At 45.6% G+C, this 18,959-nt stretch overlaps 1 protein-coding gene across 1 annotated transcript in view; it reads right to left on the reverse strand.

The window, feature by feature from the left end:
* Window positions 1–18,959, reverse strand: part of camkmt (calmodulin-lysine N-methyltransferase) — a 262,353-nt gene that overhangs the window by 23,721 nt on the left and 219,673 nt on the right. Inside the window, exon 9 of the mRNA XM_052477980.1 lies at window positions 2,209–2,272. Coding sequence (XP_052333940.1) covers window positions 2,209–2,272 — 64 coding nt within the window. The remainder of the gene's footprint in view (window positions 1–2,208; window positions 2,273–18,959) is intronic.

The raw sequence follows: 18,959 nt of genomic DNA on the forward strand, positions 1-18,959 counted from the left end.
TTTTTATTTTAGTCTACTTGGTAAATATTTTCTTAACTCTTCTTGAACTGCACTGTTGGTTAAGGGCTTGTAAGTAATCATTTCACGGTAAAGTCTACACTTGCTGTATTCGGCGCATGTGACAAATAAAGTTTGATTTAAACAATCAAAATCAAATCTATTGCCAGCCCCTTTCAGCAGGTAGGCTATAGCTAGAGGAGAGTTGTGTCTCTGGTAAAACACCATTTTCAACAGCGCATAGATTACAATGACCTATTAGTCAAGGGATTCATCCACTCTTTGTCCATCCCACCATCTATTTTTCTCCCTCCCTATCCATCTCCCCTTCTCTCATTTTCTTTCCATCTCTCTCTCCTCCAGCCTCCCTCTCTCCTCCTCTCCTCCTTAATTGTTTATATGCATTATCATTCCCCAAGTAGACAGCGTTGGGTCCAGGTGACAGACCTGTATTTTGAAAGCCGAGCCTTCCTTAGCCAGAGGAAGGTAAGCAATTTAAGCCCTGGGCTGAGCCCTAATCTTGGGTTGTCAAAAGGAGCCCAGCCATTCTCCCTATGCTAATCAATCAATGACACCCTGCACCCGTTCGTTCACTCAGTGTATGTGTGTGTTTGTGTGTGTGTTTGTGCGTGTGGACCCAGTTATTTGAGTCCTGCCTCTCCTGTGTCCAGGCTGAACTCTTAGCTCTGACCACTCTGCTCTCCTCTCCTTTCAGCCAGCCAGGGAGTCAGCCAGTGAGTGGCCATCTGTATTATTGTGATTCCATTCTATTTGATTTCTCCCAGGTATTATATTAGATAATAAACTAAAATATTAAAAAACACCTAATCCAATCAATGGCTGAAACGCATCCACACTTTCTAGATGAACCAGTACAGCTAGCACAGTCAGACCACCAGCAGTAAGGGGATTAGCTCCAGGTTCAAAGTTTCTTTGAAATCCTTCGGCTTTAAATATTATTTCATATTTTTTATCATATTATTTGTTTTAATTAAATTGGAGGATGGGAAGGCAGACAGCAGTACAAACAAAATAAACATAAAAAACAAGAATAACAGGGGGATGAGCTGGTTTTGACAGCTGTTTTTTCATCTGTTTGAGGAGTCAGAATCCCCCCGCCCCAAAAAAACATCAGCCCTAAAAAACAAAACTAAAAAACAATTCCACTGTAATGGGCTGATTAGGATGGGGATGGCACGCCTCCATGTTGGAAAAACAAATTAACATCATTAGTAGTAGAAATGAATTGTTTTGTCAATCTGTTGTGGAATCTGTTCAGGGGCCAGTCTGTGGTACTGTGGTTTTAGGGTGAGATAGATTAAAGAGGGAAATTAGGTCTAAAGACTAATTTTACCTAATCTCAATTATCTGCATTATAACTAGAGATAAACAAGGCATCAAAAGCCATTGCATTCAAATGAAGGGAGTGAGTATAGTCAATATGTGGATGGTGGTCTTGTAAAAAAGAGGGAGAAAGTTCCAAACCAACAACATATCAGATAATAGAAGGATACAGGATAAGTGTAGAGAGCTGTGCTGATTAAACCTGCTCTGGACTGCATACATTAGACGTGTACATCTGGTAAACCGGCCATAATACATGATTTACAGTGAACTTAGAGGACATTTAAGTAAAACATTACTCTAGAGGGGGACCTGTGTATCTATCTATACCCTCTGGACACCCAGGGAGGAAAGAGGGATAGAGGGAGGGTGAAGAAGAGGAGGAAAGAGATGGGGCAAGGGGTTCAAACTGTAGTGTTTTGGATCAGTACCACTTCCTTGTCTCTGAATGGATTACAAAGATCATGGACCCTCCACCGTTACCACGTCAGCACTTTCACACCCCCTCCTCTCCTCCTCTTCTCCCTTTCACCCTCCTCTTTTAATATAAAGACATTTCCTATCAAAGCCAATACTTGAAAAAGCCAGACAGATAAATAGAAATCACACATTATCTTTGAAGCCTTTTTTCATTTACTTTGCCTCTCGTAGCGTGTCTCTTATCACCAGGGGCAAATATGAGAAGTTCCCTGCTTTATGATTAGGGGAAAGCATTAAATAGATTATAGGACTCCATTCAAGTTGTACACAATAAGTACTAAAGTATTACATGATATTAATCCTGCCATTCCATTACTGTCTCAATCACTGGGTGAAGCCTAATTACGGGGGAGTCCGTTGCTGCAGAGTGAATTGAAACACACTTACGTCTGGTCGCAGTAATCTCCTTATTGCATCAACCAGGCTGCCTCTGTACTGGTCCAGAAACAAGCTGAGGAGGGTGGGAGAGAGGAGGGGGAGGAGGGAGGGGGGGAGAAATAGAGGGGGAGAAAGAGATAGATTAGAATGCATTCTAGCGATAGTGACTCAAGATAAACTAGGAGGCTATTTATTTTCCTTTGTTTACAAATAAACCCACAAACAGAAGAAAAACAATTTGCATGAGTAAAATTAATTTATTTATTTATATTCTCCTCCCTTTATTTTGATCAAAGTCTAAAATGTACACAGATATCATCAAACATATGACACACAAACACACTTCAAATCGCTAACAGATCTCGATTTTTCAAAACAATGATTTGAAAGTATACAAGTATACAAAATAATTATCTGTATTCATGTACAGTGAGCTAGCTGTTGTTTTGGCTCTGTACTTTGGATATGAAATTAGGTGCAGACTGTCAGCTTTAATTTGAGGGTATTCTCATCCATATCAGGTGAACTGTTTAGAAATTACGCCACTTTTTGTACATGTCCCCCCATTTTTGGGGAGTAAAAGTATAAGGACAAACTCACTTAAAGTTGTATTAAAGTAGTCAAAAGTATTTGTCCAATATTCATAGCACTCAATGACTATATCAAGCTTGTGACAAAAACAATTGTTGGATGCATTTGCTGTTTGTTTTGGTTGTGTTTCAGATTATTTTGTACCCGATATAAATTAATGGTAAATAATGTAGTGCCATTTGTGTCACTTTTATAAGTGTCACTTAAATAAGAATAGAATATGTTTCTAAACACTTCTACATGAATGTGGATGCTACCATCATTACGGATAATCCTGAATGAATCATGAATAATGATGAGTGAGAATGCACAAATATCATACCTCCAAGACATGCTAACGTCTCACCATTACAGGGAAGTTAGCATTTTTGGGGGGTATGATTGTGCATATGTAACTTTCTCACTCATCATTATTCACCATTCAGTATCCATAATCATGGTTTAGAAACATATAGGTGCAGTCAGAAAGTATTCAGACCCCTTGACTTTTTCCACATTTTGTAATGTTACAGCATTATTTTAAAATGGATTAAATTGTCCCCCCCCCCCCTCAATCTACACACAATACCCCATAATGACAAAGGAAAAACACAAAAAAAAATTGGGGGTCAATTTATTCTTTACTCAGTACTTTCTTGAAGCACCTTTGGCAGCGATTACATTCTTGAGTCTTCTTGGGTATGACGATTAATTTCTTCGATTCATCTCTGCAGATCCTCTCCAGCTCTGTCAGGCTGGATGGGGAGCGTCACTGCACAGCTGTTTTCAGGTCTCTCCAGAAATGTTAGATCGGGTTCAAGTCCGGGCTCTGGCTGGGCCACTCAAGGACATTGAGACTTGTCCCGAAGACACTCCTGCGTTGTCTTGGCTGTGTGCTTAGGGTCCTTGTCCTGTTGGAAGGTGAACCTTCGCTCTGCAGATATTTGTCCTTCTGTAAGGTCTCTGTCAGAGAGACCATCGGGTTCTTGGTCACCTCCCTGACCAAGGCCCTACTCCCCGGATTGCTCAGCTTGGTTGGGCGGCCAGCTCTAGGAAGAGTCTTGGTGGTTCCAAACTTCTTCCATTTAAGAATAATGGAGGCCACTGTATTCTTGGGGACCTTTAATGCTGCAGACATTTTTTGGTACCCTTCCCCAGATCTGTGCTTCCACACAATCCTGTCTCGGAGCTCTACCAACAATTCCTTCGACCTAATGGCTTGATCTTTCCTCTGACATGCACTGTCAACTGTGGGACCGTATATAGACAGGTGTGTGCCTTTCCAATCAATTGGATTTACCACAGGTGCACTCCAATGAAGTTGTAGAAACATCTCAAGGATGATCAATGGAAACAGGAAGCACCTGGGCTCAATTTCGAGTCTCATAGCAAAGGGTCAATTTTAGAATAACGCTGTAATGTTACAAAATGTGGAAAAAGCAAAGGGGTCTGAAAACTTTCTGAACTCTCTCTCTACTCTTATTTACAATGAAAATGACACAATACATTATTTGCCATTAATTCCTATTGGGCACAAAATAATCTGAAACACAACCAAAACAAACAGCATGTGCATCCAACAAGTTTGTAAAGTCTCAAGCATGATGTAGTCATTGTGTGCTAGAAATATGGGACCAAATACTAAACTTTTGACTACTTTAATACAACTTCTAATATTCAATATGACACTGTTATGTATGCCATTAGTCAACTGTTGACCAGGCTATGTGAGAGCTGCAATCTGACCTGGTTACCTTACAGAAAGCCCTGGCTGGTTTAAAATGTGTACTTAATGCGGGCAAGATGAAATACATCATGTTCTCTAGTTCTACATATTTATTCATTGGATGGTCCTCCCATTGATCGGGTTCCCGCCTACAAATATCTGGGCATTTCAATTGACAAAGACATCATGTTTAAAAAGCATATGGATGAGTTTGTTAAAAAGCTAAGATTCAAAGTGTGTTTAAAAAAATATATATATAAAAAGATCTATCTCCCTAAATTCGCAGGAAGCAGGTTGTACAATCAACTTTCCTGACAGTCCTTGATTATGGCAACAGCATTTACCAGATTGCAGCAGCCACTACTCCTAAACCTTTGGATGCCGTCCACCACAGCACCGTTCGTTAGATCACTGGTGACAGTTTTAATACTCACCGCTGCATCCTGTATCAAAAAGTTTGGCTGGTCCTCATTAAAGTCCCATATAACAATTCCTGACTTCCTTTTTGTTTACAAAGCCCTACCACACAAGCTTCCAACTTACCTAACTTCGTTGCTAATGTATAAAAGAATGAGCTACCAAACCCACTCGCAGGATTGGTTAACTTGAGGTAAATCCTCCTTTAGTTTTAGTGCCCCCCATTGTTGGAATAATGTACAAAATGATTCCCTGGTGCCACTAGGGCAGTTTAGGACTCTAGTGTTGAATGAATTCATTGAGGATCGATTTGAATGGTTCATTTGTTGTGGCCTTGAGGTTGTGCCTTGTGGTTATTTTTATTCTTCTTGTTTTAAATGTAATCTAAATTGTTCTTCCTGTTGTGGAAAATGTTTCTACTCAGGACATGATTGGGAATGAGACCCTGGTCTCAATTGGGCTATCCTGAATAAAAGTTAATACATATTATTTAAAAAATCATTTTACAAAACATTGCTCTTTCCATGACATAGACTGACTAGGTGAATACTATGATCCCTTATTGATGTCACTTTTTAAATCATGAAGGGGAGGAGACCGGTTAAAGAAGGAAGTCTTGAGACAACTGAGACATGGATTTTGTATGTGCCATTCAGAGGGTGAATGTGCAAGACAAAATATTGAAGTGCCTTAGAAAATGGGTATGGTAGTAGGTGACAGGCGCACTGGGTTTGTGTCAAGAACTTGCAACGCTGCTGGGCTTTTCACGCTCAACAGTTTCCTGTGTGTATCAAGAATGGTCCACCACCAAGCTAACTTGACACACCAGTTAAAGTCTCGGAGCCAACATGGGCCAGCATCCCTGTGGAACGCTTTCTACACCTTGTAGAGTTCATGCCCCATCGAATTGAGGCTGTTCTGATGGCAAAACGGGGGGGCACCAATTGAACCTCAGTCATTGTTTCATTTCAAATGTGCTGGAGTACAGAGCCAAAATAAAACAAAAAATGTAACTGTCCCAATACCATTGGAGCTCGTTGTATTTACTTAAATAAAATATGATAATGTTAGGAAGTGAAAAAACAACATTCAATTTATATAATTTACAAGAGTAACAACCATCATTTTAATCCCCAACCCTCAACAGTGACATGATATAAAACTGTACAAACCTAGTGACATTTGAATAATTGTTGGAGTTTTTTGCAAGTCTAAGGGAACTCAAAAAGCTATCATATGTCATTACTCAGCAATGACCATTATCAGATCATTGAACACTGGTGCAATGTATGTAAAACTCCTTTAGATGAAACGGAATAAGAGATTTAAAAAGAGATGGCAAGACTAAGGTGGAGGGCTTGGAATGAGATCATATACTGTATCTGCCTGTTTGTAGGATGAGTTAAGATAAATTGTTTAAATTCAGATGAGAATATAAGGAATATAAAGGTGATATTAATATTTAAGTGATTAAACCTGTGTGAGAAAGTGGAGGAAGGGGAGTGTAATTGTATTCAAATATGAGTGAGAGCGAGTGAGTTTGACAGACAGAGACTGTGTGTGTGTTAACGTGGCCACTCATGTTTGTCCTCTCTTTGGGGAGACGGGTGACAGGAGCGTCATTGAGCAGGAGATGAGAAGAGGAAACAGACTTGTGTTCATGCACGCCTCGTTGCCTACGGTGATCACCCTGGTAACGCACTCACGGTCAGATCAGCACCATGCTGGGCTTCAGTCACCCCCCTCACCCTCCCCCTCCAATCACACCCAAAGCAGCCGTCACTCTAATCACAATAGCCTCTGTCAGGACCAATATTATCCCAAATGAGTGCTAAAGTAATTTGACTAAATGCAACAATACAACCCAGATCTAGCATAATCCAACACAAAGCCCCTACTGGCTCGCAGCGCTGCAATCTGGGGGAAACTTTCCAATCACGTTAGCTGGTGACCTTCCCTATGCAAATCTGTCTCTTCTGTAGGAAATCCGTGTGGAGCGGAGCGGGCTGGAGCAGAGCGGAATGGAGGAGGGGGGAGTGGAGCGGGCTGGAGGAGAGGGGAGCGGAGCGGGATGGAGGAGAGGGGAGCGGAGCGGGATGGAGGAGAGGGGAGCGGAGCGTGATGGAGTAGAGGGGAGTGGAGCGTGATGGAGTAGAGGGGAGTGGAGCGTGATGGAGTAGAGGGGAGTGGAGCGTGATGGAGTAGAGGGGAGCGGAGCGTGATGGAGTAGAGGGGAGTGGAGCGTGATGGAGTAGAGGGGAGCGGAGCGTGATGGAGTAGAGGGGAGTGGAGCGGGCTGGAGGAGAGGGGAGCGGGCTGGAGGAGAGGGGGGAGTGGAGCGGAATGGAGGAGAGGGGAGCGGGATGGAGGAGAGGGGAGTGGAGTGGGCTGGAGGAGGGGAGAGTGGAGCGGGCTGGAGGAGGGGAGAGAGGAGCGGGATGGAGTAGAGGGGAGCGGAGCGGGATGGAGGAGAGGGGAGTGGAGCGGGCTGGAGGAGAGGGGTCCAGGATGGAGGAGAGGGGAGTGGAGCGTGATGGAGTAGAGGGGAGCGGAGTGGGATGGAGGAGAGGGGAGTGGAGCGGGCTGGAGGAGAGTGGAGCGTGATGGAGTAGAGGGGAGTGGAGCGTGATGGAGTAGAGGGGAGCGGAGTGGAGTAGAGGGGAGCGGAGCGGGATGGAGGGGGGAGTGGAGCGGGCTGGAGGAGAGGGGAGCGGAGCGTGATGGAGTAGAGGGGAGCGGGATGGAGGAGAGGGGAGTGGAGCGGGCTGGAGGAGAGGGAAGTGGAATGGAGGAGAGGGGAGCGGGATGGAGGAGAGGGGAGTGGAGCGGGATGGAGGAGAGGGGTGCGTGATGGAGTAGAGGGGAGTGGAGCGTGATAGAGGAGAGGGGAGCGGAGCGGGATGGAGGAGAGGGGAGCGGAGCGGGATGGAGGAGAGGGGAGTGGAGCGGGCTGGAGGAGGGGGGAGTGGAGCGGAATGGAGGAGAGGGGAGCGGGCTGGAGGAGAGGGGAGTGGAGCGGGCTGGAGGAGAGGGGAGCGGAGCGGGATGGAGTAGAGGGGAGCGGAGCAGGGTGGAGGAGAGGGGAGTGGAGCGGGCTGGAGGAGAGGGGTGCAGGATGGAGGAGAGGGGAGTGGAGCGTGATGGAGTAGAGGGGAGCGGAGTGGGATGGAGGAGAGGGGAGTGGAGCGGGCTGGAGGAGAGTGGAGCGTGATGGAGTAGAGGGGAGTGGAGCGTGATGGAGTAGAGGGGAGCGGAGTGGAATGGAGTAGAGGGGAGCGGAGCGGGATGGAGGAGGGGGGAGCGGAGCGGGATGGAGGAGAGGGGAGCGTGATGGAGTAGAGGGGAGCGGAGCGGGATGGAGGAGAGGGGAGTGGAGCGGGCTGGAGGGGAGAGGAGCGGGCTGGAGGAGAGGGGAGTGGAATGGAGGAGAGGGGAGCGGGATGGAGGAGAGGGGAGTGGAGCGGGATGGAGGAGAGGGGAGCGGAGCGGGATGGAGGAGAGGGGAGCGGAGCGGGATGGAGGAGAGCAGAGCGGAGCGGGATGGAGGAGAGGGGAGTGGAGCGGGCTGGAGGAGAGGGGTGCAGGATGGAGGAGAGGGAGTGGAGCGTGATGGAGTAGAGGGGAGTGGAGCGTGATGGAGTAGAGGGGAGCGGAGTGGGATGGAGGAGAGGGGAGCGGAGCGGGCTGGAGGAGAGGGGAGTGGAGCGGACTGGAGGAGAGGGGAGTGGGCTGGAGGAGAGGGGAGTGGAGTGGAGCGTGATGGAGGAGAGGGGAGTGGAGCGGGCTGGAGGAGAGGGGAGTGGAGCGGACTGGAGGAGAGGGGAGCGGGCTGGAGGAGAGGGGAGTGGAGTGGAGCGTGATGGAGTAGAGGGGAGTGGAGCGGGCTGGAGGAGAGGGGAGTGGAGCGGGCTGAAGGAGAGGGGAGTGGAGCGTGATGGAGTAGAGGGGAGTGGAGCGTGATGGAGGAGAGGGGAGTGGAGCGTGATGGAGTAGAGGGGAGTGGAGCGGGCTGGAGGAGAGGGGAGCGGAGCGGGATGGAGGAGAGGGGAGTGGAGCGGGCTGGAGGAGAGGGGAGTGGAGCGTGATGGAGTAGAGGGGAGCAGGATGGAGGAGAGGAGAGGGGAGCGGGATGGAGGAGAGGGGAGCGGAGCGGGATGGAGGAGAGGGGAGCGGAGCAGGGTGGAGGAGAGGGGAGCGGAGCGGGCTGGAGGAGAGAGGAGCGGAGCTGAGCTGATGGAGTAGAGGGGAGCGGGCTGGAGGAGAGGGGAGCGGAGCGAGATGGAGGAGAGGGGTGCAGGATGGAGGAGAGGGGAGTGGAGCAGAGCAGGGTGGAGGGGAGCGGAGCGGGATGGAGGAGAGGGGAGCGGTGCAGGATGGAGGAGAGGGGAGCGGCGCAGGATGGAGGAGAGCGGACCGGGATGGAGGAGAGGGGAGCGGAGCGGGGTGGAGGAGAGGGGAGCGGTGCAGGATGGAGGAGAGGGGAGCGGGCTGGAGGAGAGGGGAGCGGAGCGAGATGGAGGAGAGGGGTGCAGGATGGAGGAGAGGGGAGTGGAGCAGAGCAGGGTGGAGGGGAGGGGAGCGGAGCGGGATGGAGGAGAGGGGAGCGGTGCAGGATGGAGGAGAGGGGAGCGGTGCAGGATGGAGGAGAGGGGAGGGGTGCAGGATAGAGGAGAGGGGAGGGGAGTGGTGCAGGATGGAGGAGAGGGGAGCAGAGCGGGATGGAGTGGAGCGGTGCACAGCATGGCCTGACTGACTGACCCGACTGATGGGCCTGACTGTGTCACACACAGAACATTGTGACCTGGGTTTAGAATTCCAGACTGGAATAAAACAATAAAATAAATACACTTGATTTCAGTAACAAAACAGGGGGCAGGACAGTGCATCACAGTGGGCACTTAGCCTCAGTGTGATGGGATTAATAATGCTTTGGGAAACAGTGAGAGTACATTCGGGGACATGTACTGTATGTGGAAGGATACATTGACCTCCATCTATGGAGAAAGAAAGTCCCTCTCTGTGCTGGTAACAGGAAGCAGGCTGTACCAGCAGAAGGAGATACAGTAAGGCTCAGTAGTAATAGTCTATCTCTGAGGTATCTCTGGCTCCCTCCAATGGGAAAACACCAGATCAGCTTCCTGAGTGAACTCCGACCTTAGTCTATGTGTGTGTTATGTGGTGTGCTGAGGTAATACATGTAGAGAACAGAGCTTTGGTATAGTTGGTGATGTGTAGGGGATAGGCCGCTGTAGAGAATAGGGATTTCATGCAGATGGGTGATGATAAGGCCCTTGTACTGTTTTGTACAGATGAGATAAAGCTTCTAGTTTTCCTCTCCTTTTTCAGTCTCATTGTTCCACTAATCACTTCCCGCACTTATCTAAGATGGTTTCAGACTCATTTTCTTGCTTTACAAGAAATGTCACTTCACAAATCCATTGTAAGGACACAGATGTGAAGGTTATACAAGTTTGAGTTTGTAAAAACACTTTCTAGTCTATTGACCACAATGACATAATGCTTCCATTGACCTGTCTTTTGTAACGGGAGCAGATTGTGTGTGTGGTGAGAAAGAATGTGAGTTTAGAAATGACGACGTCTAACATACGTTGGGGTCGTGACCTCTGACCTCAAATCAGGTTCATTATATGGTGAACTGGTGACCCCCTCCTGTTTTGTGCGGGTGGGGTCACTGCTGAACAATGGAGGTTGGGCCTTAGGGAGGGGAGGCGAGGGGTGGGCAGTCTACCCGGTCTCTGCCACTCTCTCTGTCCCCTTCCCCTAGTCAGCGGGGCACCCCACCCCTCTAAACATACTCCGAGACACTTCCACTACTTCCTCTTTATCTGAACCTAACCCACCAGTTATCTGATACATACATATATATATACAAAAGTATGTGGACACCCCTCGTGGATTTGGCTATTTCCACCAAACCCATTGCTGGCAGGTGTATAAAATCGAGCACACAGCCATCCTATCTCCACAGACAAACATTGGTAGTAGAATGGCCTTTACTGAACAGCTCAGTGACTCGTGGCACCGCTATAGGATGCCACCTTTCCAACAAGTTAGTTCGTCAAATTTCTGCCCTGCTACATCTTCCCCAGTCAACTGCTAGTGCTGTTATTGTGAAATGGTAACGTCTAGGAGTAACAATGGCTCAGCCGCGAAGTGGTAGGCCACACAAGCTCACAAAAACGGAACGGCTGAGTGCTAAAGCATGTAACACGTAAAAGTTGTCTGTACTCGTTTGCAACACTCACTACCAAATCAAATCAAATTTATTTATATAGCCCTTCGTACATCAGCTGATATCTCAAAGTGCTGTACAGAAACCCAGCCTAAAACCCCAAACAGCAAGCAATGCAGGTGTAGAAGCACGGTGGCTGGGAAAAACTCCCTAGAAAGGCCAAAACCTAGGAAGAAACCTAGAGAGGAACCAGGCTATGTGGGGTGGCCAGTCCTCTTCTGGCTGTGCCGGGTGGAGATTATAACAGAACATGGCCAAGATGTTCAAATGTTCATAAATGACCAGCATGGTCGAATAATAATAAGGCAGAACAGTTGAAACTGGAGCAGCAGCACAGTCAGGTGGACTGGGGACAGCAAGGAGTCATCATGTCAGGTAGTCCTGGGGCATGGTCCTAGGGCTCAGGTCCTCCGAGAGAGAGAAAGAAAGAAGGAGAGAATTAGAGAACGCACACTTAGATTCACACAGGACACCGAATAGGACAGGAGAAGTACTCCAGATATAACAAACTGACCCTAGCCCCCGACACAAACTACTGCAGCATAAATACTGGAGGCTGAGACAGGAGGGGTCACCCGGAACTACCGAGTTCCAAACTGCCTCTGGATGTAACGTCAGCACAAGAAATGTTCGTCGGGAGCTTCATGAAATGGTTTTCCATGGCCGAGCAGCCGCACACAAGCTGAAGATCACCATGAGCAATGCCAAATGTCGGCTGGAGTGGTGTAAAGCTCGCCCCCATTGGACTCTGGAGCAGTGGAAATGCTTTCTCTGGAGTGATGAATCACGCTTCACCATCTGGCAGTCCGACGGATTAATCTGGGTTTGGCGGATGCCAGGAGAACGCTACCTGCCCCAATGCATAGTGCCAACTGTAATGTTTGGTGGAGGAGGAATAAGGGTCTGGGGCTGTTTTTCATTATTCGGGCCCCTTAGTTTCAATGAAGGGAAATCTTAACAGCATACAATAGCATTCTAGAGAATAGTGTGCTTCCAACATTGTGGCAACAGTTTGGGGAAGGCCCATTCCTATTTAAGCATGACAATGCCCCCTTGCACAAAGCGAGGTCCATATAGAAATAGTTTGCTGAGATCGGTGTGGAACAACTTGAATGGCCTGACCTCAAATCCATTGAACACCTTTGGGATGAATTGGAATGCCGACTGTGAGCCAGGCTTAATCGCCCAACATCAGTGCCCGACCTCACTAATGCTCTTGTGGCTGAATGGAAGCAAGTTCCCGCAGCAATGTTCCAACATCTAGTGGAAAGCCTAATCAGAAGAGTGGGGCAACAGGGGGAACAAACTCTATATTCAAGCCCATCATTTTGGAGTGAGATGTTCGATAATCAGGTGTCCACATACTTTTCGTCATGTAGTGTACTATACAGTATACTGAACAAAAATATAAACACAACATGTAAAGTGTTGGTCCCATGTTTCATGTGCTAAAATAAAAGATCCCAGAAATGTTCCATTCCCACAAATAGCTGATTTCTCTCAAAATTTGTGCACAAATGTATTTACATCCCTGTTAGTGATCATTTGTCCTTTGCCAAGATAATCCATCCACCTGACAGATGTGGCATATCAAGAAGCTGATTGAACAGCATGATCATTACACAGGTGCGCCTTGTGCTGGGGACAATAAATGGCCACTCGAAAATGTGCAGTTGTGTCACACAACACAATGCCACAGATATCTCAAGTTGAGGGAGCGTGCAATTGGCATGCTAACTGTAGGAATGTCCACCAGAGCTGTTGCTAGAGAATTGAATGTTAATTTCTCTCCATAAAGCCGCCTCCAAAAGTTGCTTTAGAGAATTTGGCAGTATGTCCAACCGGCCTCGCAACCAAAGAACATGTGTATGGCATCGTGTGGGCGAGCGGTTTGCTGATGTCAACGTTGTGAACAGAGTGCCCCATGGTGACGATGAGGTTATGTTATGGGCAGGCATACGCTACGGACACTGAACACAATTGCATTTTATCGATGGCAACTTGAATGCCTAAAAATACAGTGATGAGGTCCAGGGGCCCATTGTGAGGCCCATTTTTTAAAGGTATCTCTGACCAACAAATTGAGCTGAGCTCAAATTCGAGTCTCATATCAAAGGGTTTAAATATTTCTCTGTTCTAAATGTTTAATAAGAGTGCAAAAATGTATAAAAAAAACATTTTAATTATGGGGTATTGTGTGTAGATTGATGAGATTTTTTATTTTTTTAAATCCATTTTAAAATAAGGCTGTAACGTAACAAAATGTGGAAAAAGTAAAGTTGTCAGAATACCTTCCAAATGCACTGTGTATACAGTACCAGTCAAACATTTGGACACACCTACTCATTCAAAGCTTTTTATTTATTTGTACTATTTTCTACATTGTAGAATAATAGTGAAGAAATCAAAACTATAAAATAACACATATTGAATCATGAACTGTGGTAACCAAAAAAGTGTTAAACAAATCTAAATATATGTTATATTTGAGATTCTTCAAAGTAGCCATCCTTTGCCTTGATGGCAGCTTTGCACACTCTTTGGCATTCTCTCAACCAGCTTCATGATGTAGTCACCTGGAATGCATTTCAATTAACAGGTGTGCCTTGTTAAAAGTTAATTTCTGGAATTTCTTTCCTTCTTAATGCATTTGAGCCAATCAGTTGTGTTGTGACAAGGTAGGGGTGGGTATACAGAAGATAGCCCTATTTGGTAAAAGACCAAGTCCATATTATGGCAAGAACAGCTCAAATAAGCAAAGAGAAATAACAGTCCACCATTATTTGAAGTCCTGAAGGTCAGCCAATATGGAACATTTCAAGAACTTTGAACGTTACTTCAATTGCAGTCGCAAAAACCATCAAGTGCTATGATGAAACTGGCTCTCATGAGGACCACCGCAGGAAAGGAAGACCCAGAGTTACCTCTGCTGCAGAGGATACGTTCATTAGAGTTAACTGCACTTCAGATTGCAGCCCAAATAAATGCTTCACAGAGTTCAAGTAACAGACACATCTCAACATCAACTGTTCAGAGGAGACTGTGTGAATCAGGCCTTCATGGTCAAATTGCTGAAAAGAAACCACTACTAAAGGACACCAATAAAAAGAAGAGAATTGCTTGGGCCAAGAAACACGAGCAATGGACATTAGACTGGTGGAAATCTGTCCTTTGCCCTGATGTCCAAATGTGAGATTTTTGGATCCAATTGCCGTGTGATGCAGAGTACGTGAACGGATGATCTCCACATGTGTGGTTTCCACCATGAAGCATGGAGGAGGAGGTGTTATGGTGTGGGGGTGCTTTGCTGGTGACACTGTCTGTGATTTATTTAGAATTCAAGGCACACTTAGCCAGCATGGCTACCACAGCCTTCTGAAGCGATACGCCATCCCATCTGGTTTGAGCTTAGTGGGTCTATCATTTGTCTTTCAACAGGATAAGGACCCAACATGCCAAGAGTTTGCAAAGCTGTCATCAAGGCAAAGGGTGGTTACTTTGAGGAATCTCAAAAATAAAATATATTTTAATTTGTTTAACACTTTTTTGGTTACGACATGATTTCATGTGTTATTTCATAGTTTTGATGTCTTCACTATTATTCTACAATGTAGAAAATAGTCAAAGTAAATAAAAACCCTTGAATGGGTAAGAGTATCCAAACTCTTGACTGGTACTGTATACTGTATACATACATACAAACATACATACATACAGTGGGGCAAAAAAGTATTTAGTCAGCCACCAATTGTGCAAGTTCTCCCACTTAAAAAGATGAGAGAGGCCTGTCATTTTCATCATTAGGTACACTTCAACTATGACAGACAAAATGAGAAAAAAAAATCCAGAAAATCACATTGTAGGATTTTTTATGAATTTATTTGCAAATTATGGTGAAAATTTTTGTTATTTGGTCAATAACAAAAATTTATCTCAATAGTTTGTTATATACCCTTTGTTGGTAATGACAGAGGTCAAACGTTTTCTGTCTACACAAGGTTTTCACACACTGTTGCTGGTATTTTGGCCCATTCCTCTATGCAGATCTCCTCTAGAGCAGTGATGTTTTGGGGCTGTTGCTGGGCAACATGGACTTTCAACTCCCTCCAAAGATTTTCTATGGGGTTGAGATCTGGAGACTGGTTAGGCACCTTGAAATGCTTGTTACGAAGCCAGTCCTTCATTGCCCGGGAGGTGTGTTTGGGATCATTATCATGCTGAAAGACCCAGCCACGTTTCATCTTCAATACCCTTGCTGATGGAAGGAGATTTTTCACTCAAAATCTCACGATACATGGCCCCATTCATTCTTTCCTTTACACGGATCAGTCGTCCTGGTCCCTTTGCAGAAAAACAGCCCCAAAGCATGATGTTTCCACCCCCATGCTTCACAGTAGGTATGGTGTTCTTTGGATGCAACTCAGCATTCTTTGTCCTCCAAACACGACGAGTTGAGTTTTTACCAAAAAGTTATATTTTGGTTTCATCTGACCATATGACATTCTCCCAATCTTCTTCTGGATCATCCAAATGCTCTCTAGCAAACTTCAGACGGGCCTGGGCATGTACTGGCTTAAGCAGGGGGACACGTCTGGCACTGCAGGATTTGAGTCCCTGGCGGCGTGTGTTACTGATGGTAGGCTTTGTTACTTTGGTCCCAGCTCTCTGCAGGTCATTCACTAGGTCCCGCCGTGCGGTTCTGGGATTTTTGCTCACCGTTCTTGTGATCATTTTGACCCCACGGGGTGAGATCTTGCGTGGAGCCCTAGATCGAGGGAGATTATCAGTGGTCTTGTATGTCTTCCATTTGCTAATAATTGCTCCCACAGTTGATTTCTTCAAACCAAGCTGCTTACCTATTGCAGATTCAATCTTCCCAGCCTGGTGCAGGTCTACAATTTTGTTTCTGGTGTCCTTTGACACCACTTTGGTCTTGGCCATAGTGGAGTTTGGAGTGTGAGTGTTTGAGGTTGTGGACAGGTGTCTTTTATACTGATAACAAGTTCAAACAGGTGCCATTAATGCAGGTAACGAGTGGAGGACAGAGGATCCTCTTAAAGAAGAAGTTACAGGTCTGTGAGAGTCATAAATCTCGATTGTTTGTAGGTGACCAAATACTTATTTTCCACCATAATTTGCAAATAAATAAATAAAAAATCCTACAATGTGATTTTCTGGATTTTTCCCCCCTCATTTTGTCTGTCATAGTTGAAGTGTACCTATGATGAAAATTACAGGCCTCTCTCATCTTTTTAAGTGGGAGAACTTGCACAATTGGTGGCTGACTAAATACTTTTTCGCCCCACTGTACGTACATACGTACATACATACATACATACACTACATACACTACATACACTACATACATACATACATACATACATACATACATACATACATACATACATACATACATACATACATACATACATACAATCCAATCTTCTCTTAGACTAATCAAGTAAAGTGTCCATTTAGGAAATGATATATAAATGTACGTATAACATCTACAGGCGTAGGGTCTTAATTTGATCACCCTGTTGTTGCAGGATATTTCCTGTCCATTAATTATAATTCTCCACACAATAATTCACATTTCCTGTTGCTCCAGGATTATTTTCCTGCTGTGAGAAACTGTTCAAATTAAAATCCCACATCTGTCATGTCTACCAATACTCTTTAATAGCCTCCTCTATCTGTCCTCTTCCCTTCCTGATCACTTAGCTCAGAGGACCTGATTAATGAAAAGGCTATATAATGGAAAGGCATTTAGTGCGTTTACCTATCAGTCGCAGTGGAGAAAAGGAGACATGAACAGGAAGTAATTTGGGCCTATTGGAACACATTCTCTCTCTTAACATGATAGGAAAGGAACCATGGAATTATAATTACTTGGGATTCTTTTTCTATAGACAGAACAAATCACAATGTCCCTGTGTATCACACATTGACTGGATAATACTCTCAATACTTCTCATCTGTCTCCTTATGGGGCACTACAGTATATCCTGACCACTCAAAGCCTATTTGGATTGGATACAGAGCTGTCCTGTCCTGTCCTAGGTATTCTCCCGGCACTCCAAGACGCTCCAAGAAAAACAAGGCCACTTAGCAAGGCTCTATAAATAGCAGCAGTAGTGCATTACAGAAGTATATTAACCCAGATCCATCTCTTATCGCCCCGGGGGCCAAATGGGATGACATGGTGAGAACAACAGAGCAGAAATGGGTGGACTGGAATATGGGTGTGCGTGCGCATGCAGGGAGTAATTGAGGATGTAGTCTGGGTTCTTTTGGGATGGCCTGAGAAGCGAATGTGAGTGACTTAGATATTCCCGACAAGTGACTAAACTCACTGCTGATAATCTAGGACGGTTACCCTGTGGTGTGTGTCATTTGACCAAGCTTGAGGTGTGTGTGATGTGTGTGTGTGTGTGTGTGTGTGTGTGTGTGTGTGTGTGTGTGTGTGTGTGTGTGTGTGTGTGTGTGTGTGTACGGGCAGGGGACTGTGGCTATGACCCGACTTCCGCACTAAATCTGGACTAATCCTGGCAGCATTAACTTCATCTGTACAGTGAAACCTGAAGGATCCATTGACCCATTAGGACACAGTGACAGGAAGGCATTTACTAAATGACTGGTGGAAAATCATAGGGTGTTGCTTAGCTGCTTATTCTAATCAGATGATTGACGCTACTGACGATTAGAGTAAAAACCCTCCCTTTTTTGAGCCAGGCTTTTTTAAATATTTTTTTTACAGATGTTGCATTGTGTTATTTGTTTATTGCATATCACTAATTCTTCTGTGGCTGCGGCTGATGCAATGCTTTTTGTAAAATGAAAGGGATTTCTAAAAAGTAAGCCCACCCCAGTCCCTGCACACACACACACACACACACACACACGTTCACACGCACGTACACATTGACACAGACACACAAACACGTACACCTGGCTTACTCACAGGTGGATGTATATAACAAAGTAGGGTCAATTATCAGTATTGGATAGAAATGAGTAAATCAGGGAGAACAGAGATTCAAAAAGGATACAAAATAGACTGTGTGTGTGACTGTATAAGACACAATGATGACACACACACCGAGCAATGGTGAACACACAAAGGGCTTTATCTTCATGCCCACACATGGGCAGCTTAGAGGAGCCAGCAGACGTGCCAGTGTCCTAGTCGCCAAGCAGACATAGCCTCTCTCACACACACACACACACACACACACACACACACACACACACACACACACACACACACACACACACACACACACACACACACACACACACACACACACACACACACACACACACAGGCTCTCTCTCTCTGTGGGAATCCCAGCACAGCTACACACCAATGTGTGATCATTTTCTTCTTCTACAGTGCCACACACACACACACACACACACACACACACACACACATGCTCAAACACACCTTTTCACATATGCTGTCTGTGTGAGCAGGTGTCTCATTCTATGCACCCTAAAGACAATGTTTGGCTACAGATACTTCTTTTCTTGATCATTCCCTCCCTTAAATGAACAATCCACAAAGCCAATTCTATTTCAACCTCTTAGGTCACGAGCTCCACCAAACACCACATGCCTTCTGCAGTGCCATTCTTCCTGCTATACATGTGTGCAGTATGTTTCCATGTGTTTCTGTATCTGTACATGTCTCTCTCCTCAGTCAGCGTCCACTCTCCATGTATGTGTGAATGTGTGATTGTCTGCGTTTGTGCGAGTGCGTGTGCATAAGTGTGTGTGTGTGACTGTGTG

This window comes from Oncorhynchus keta, chromosome 24 (genome assembly GCF_023373465.1).
Source record: "Oncorhynchus keta strain PuntledgeMale-10-30-2019 chromosome 24, Oket_V2, whole genome shotgun sequence".
Lineage (NCBI taxonomy): Eukaryota > Metazoa > Chordata > Actinopteri > Salmoniformes > Salmonidae > Oncorhynchus > Oncorhynchus keta.